The sequence below is a fragment of the Nannospalax galili genome, unplaced genomic scaffold, assembly GCF_000622305.1.
Source record: "Nannospalax galili isolate Female #2095 unplaced genomic scaffold, S.galili_v1.0 scaffold1028, whole genome shotgun sequence".
Taxonomy (NCBI): Eukaryota; Metazoa; Chordata; class Mammalia; order Rodentia; family Spalacidae; genus Nannospalax; species Nannospalax galili.
This window is the reverse complement of record NW_008357999.1, coordinates 979553-983558: the sequence shown is the minus strand read 5'-3', so window position 1 is coordinate 983558 and position 4006 is coordinate 979553. Positions and strand designations below refer to the sequence as shown.

General features: G+C 47.1%; 1 protein-coding gene across 1 annotated transcript in view; it reads right to left on the bottom strand.

Annotated features, from left to right (window-relative positions):
* Positions 1–1652: 1652 nt before the first annotated feature.
* The window catches only part of Lrrc38 (leucine rich repeat containing 38), a 31294-nt gene continuing 28940 nt past the window's right edge, over positions 1653–4006 (bottom strand). Inside the window, exon 2 of the mRNA XM_029557665.1 lies at positions 1653–2664. Within this exon, the coding sequence (XP_029413525.1) occupies positions 2411–2664 (254 nt within the window). The 3' untranslated portion in view covers positions 1653–2410. The remainder of the gene's footprint in view (positions 2665–4006) is intronic.

Genomic DNA, 4006 nt, shown 5'->3' with positions numbered 1-4006 from the left:
CCATGGTAGAGCAAAAGAGAGAGGAAACATAAGAGGGATAATATTTGTTAGTTTTCCTTTCATTTTATTTGAGACAGGGCCTCATGTAGCCCAGGCAGACTTCAATATTACTATATAGCCAAGGCTGGCCTTGAACTTCTGATCTTCCTGCCTCCTATTCCGAAGTGTGGGATTATAGGAAGAATGTACCACCACATTAGGCTTTTAAGATGTATATTATGAGCAATGAAGAAGTGGTTCCTTAAAATAGATCAGAATCTCAGTCCCCAGCCCTACCATCGTCAGTCATTTCGCATTAGCCTGCTGGGGCACATGACAGGTTTGCATCATACTGTCTCTGAAACAAAGTGCTTGCCTGCCACAGTCAGAAAACACTGTTGCAGCCTATGTTCCAAAGAACTGTCATGCACACCCTGAGGCCACCAATGGAGGTTATTCAGAGGCCAAGTCCTCTGCTCTGTTTTAGAGACAGGGTCTCACTCTGCACTGTGCATTCTAGGCCATTCTCAAACTTAGGGCCCTTCCTCTACCTCCTGAGTGTTGGGATTCTATGCATGTACCATCATGCCCACATTCTCTTTTTTTAAAAAAAATTTATTTATTTTATTGATATGAATATTTTTCCTGCATGTATGTATGTGCACCATGTATGTGCCTGGTGCCCAAAAAGACCAGATTACATTGGACCCCCTGGAACTAGAGTAACAGAAGTTGTGTATTGGGGCTGGAGAGATGGCTCAGCAGTTCAGAGCACTGGCTGCTCTTTCAGAGGACTCAGATTCAGTTCCCAGCACCCACATGGCAGCTAACAATCATCCTTAATTCTAGTAACTTCAGTTCCAGGGGATCTGACACTCCCTTCTGGCCTCTGTTGGCATTGCACACATGTGGTATGCTTAATATACATGCAGGCAAAACATTCATGTAGATAAAATAAGAACCAATCAATAATTTTTCTAAAGTTGTGAGTTGCCATTTAGGTGCTGGGAATGGAACTCTGGTCCTTTTAACCATTAAGCCATCTCTCCAGTCCACCCCTACACACACACACACACACACACACACACACACACACTTTATTTTGAGACAGGGTCTCACTATGTCATTCTGGCTGGTCTGGAACTCATTATGTAGACCAAGCTGGCCTCAAATTCACAGAGATTTGCCTGCCTCTCTCTCCCCAGTTCTGCAGTGTTGGGACTGAAGGCATGCCCTGCTTTTTTTTTTTTTTTTTTAATGAATACTTTGTTGGTCCAATACAACTTGTTCATTGATCTCCTGGCTTCCAGAGGAGTTTCCCAAAAGTACCTGAGCTGACAATACCAGCCATAGAAGACAGTCAGGCTACTGGCTGAGGTGATGGAACTCAGGAGGGAAAGCAGCCTGCAGGGAGAAGTGAGACTAACCGAGGTGATCATCGCAACTAGACTCTGCCCGTTCTCTGGGACCTTATAGGATAAGGATCAGGGATCAGGTGATGCCAACACTTGTTTTCGCAGCCTGCTTCCCATCAGACTACAACAAGCTCTCTGACTAATTGCTAGGTTTTTCCTTGGTACCACTGAAGCTAAATGTGGTGCCCTAGTCCATTCAGGCTATTAATAGAAGACTACAGACCAGGAAGCTTATAAACAACAGACATTTATTTCTCATAGTTCTAGAGGTCCAGCTGGCTTCCAGTAAGAGCTCACATCCTGCTTCATACATGGCCATCCTCTTGCTGGTCCTCACTCGGTAGAAGGAGCAAAGGAGGTCTCTGCAGTCTCTATTACAGGGTGCTAATTCCATTTAGGAGGACTCAAGCCTCATGACCAAGTCACATCCAAAGGCCCTGCTTCAAACACCTGCCTCCTTGGGAACTGGATTCAACATATAAGCTCTGGGAAAACACAAACATCATCTATTACACGTACATTTATTTGTTCTCAGTCTAGCATCCCAAGGCTGCTGGGACCTACTATATAAGGAGAATTCCTGCTCCTGTAGACAATGATCTGAACTTAAAACCCCACTGAGAGAACTGCTGCCTTTTAGGAGGATGATTCATGGTCTCTGATGCAGCTCGTCCGAATAAGAATGTCATGAACAACTCTGAGGTCAGAAGTTGTACGTCCTCACATCGCCTGGGGACAGTTGTGAAGCTGTAAGCCATGAAGCCTGACTCGGTCATCCTCACACACGCGGGCACGCAGCCTGGAAGAGGGGCTCTGCTCAGGGATGGCTTCACTCTTCCTGCGTCTCTGCTGATTCTATACTCTGGGATCCGCAGTCCCAGCAGGTGCATCTAGGAAAGCTCCGTCCTGTTTACTGCCTGGGGCGATGCGATGCTTCTGTCTTCAGCATCCGTCCGTCTCCCTAGGAGAGGCGCCACTGGCTGGGTGTGGGAAAGCAAGGAGTGGGCGAAGATGGCTCAGTCATCCTCGTCCTCGTCCTCATCCTCCGTGTCCTTGTTGGGGGCGCACCTCTGGAAGCACTGGACCACGGTGGCCAGGAAGAAGCTGGAGATGATGGCGGCGATGGACACGGCCACACCCGAGAAGATGATGATGAACAGGTCTGTGAGGGACAGACTGAACTTGCACTCACTGAAGCTGGCCTCTGACAGCTCACGCAGAGCCACCCTCCGGTTCTCCATGGGCAGTGAGCACTGGATGGCATCAAGGCCTGGGGGGAGGTGGGTAGAATGAGAGAGGGTTAGGCTGCAGTCCATGCCTGCCCAAAGTGCCCCAGGGAAGAAGTTCTTACAGCAACTGCTTGAATAATGTAAGTTTCACAGTGGTAAAGCTAGGCTTAAGCGGAGATATTCAGCTCTAGAGACATCCTCTTACTCATGAGTCGAGTGTAAAGCGTGTTTTTCCAGTAAGATGGAAGGATGCCATTTTGACAGGAAGCTCAGCAGCCTTCAATCCCTGCTCACTTTTGGTTTCTGTCAAACACTCAGGAAAACCTCACTCTCCATTTCAGCCCTTCCAGCATCATCTGAAAATCAGGATGCTTTCTTCCTACCTTGCTAATTAGCTCACTTGTACAGCCCTGCTAACTGCCCAGCACCCCACAACTGCCCTTTGGGGAGGGGTGTCATTCCTTCTCTGTCTCAGAAACAAAATAAAGAAAGCATATCTGAACTTTCTCCTTCCTTCCATCCTGGTCCATCCCTTGCACATCCACAGCCAACCCATGGGTGCTTTCCTCCCATGGGAACTGTTGCCTAGTTACCAGGTGGTACTTGTTCCTCTTCCTACATTAATGCATCTACTTTATAGACTCCAGTGATCTGATGGCCCAGAGCTCTGTGGGTTTGGAAACGGATGGTCGTTAGCTGCCATGTGAGTGTTGGGATTTGAATCTGGGTCCTCTGGAAGAACAGCAAGTGTTCTTAACCGCTGAGCCATCTCTCCAGCCCCTACTTCTGCACTCTTAACCACAGACTTTTTGTTGTTGTGCTTGGTTAGGGTTCTTGGTTTCCTTTTTTAATGTGTATGAGTTTTGCCTGCATGTAAGTAAGTGCACCCATGTAAGGTAATGCCCAAGGAGGTCAGAAGAGGGCATCAGATCTACTGGAACTGGAGTTACTGACAGATGTTAGCCACCATGTGGGAACCAAATCTAGGTCCTCTTCAAGAGTAGCTCTTAATTGCTGAGCCATCTTTTCAACCCCAGGTTAGTTTTGTTCTTAAGATTTATTTTTCAAAAGGGGTAGGGGGTGCTGGAGAGATGGTTCAGCAGTTAAAAGCACTTGTTGCTCTTCTAGAGGATCTGAGTTCCATTTCAACATCCATGTCAGAAAGTTCAAAAACACCTGTAACTTCAGCTCCAGGGGATCCAGTGCCTTCTTCTGGCTTCTGACCGCACCCTCACACACTGCATACACATGCACAGACACATAGATTATAAAATAAATTTTGTTTTTGGTTTTTTGAGACAGGGTCTCCTTGTAGCCACACTTAGCCTGGAACTCGTTATGTAGCCCAGGCTGGCCTTGCTCTCACAGAAAAATAAATCTTTT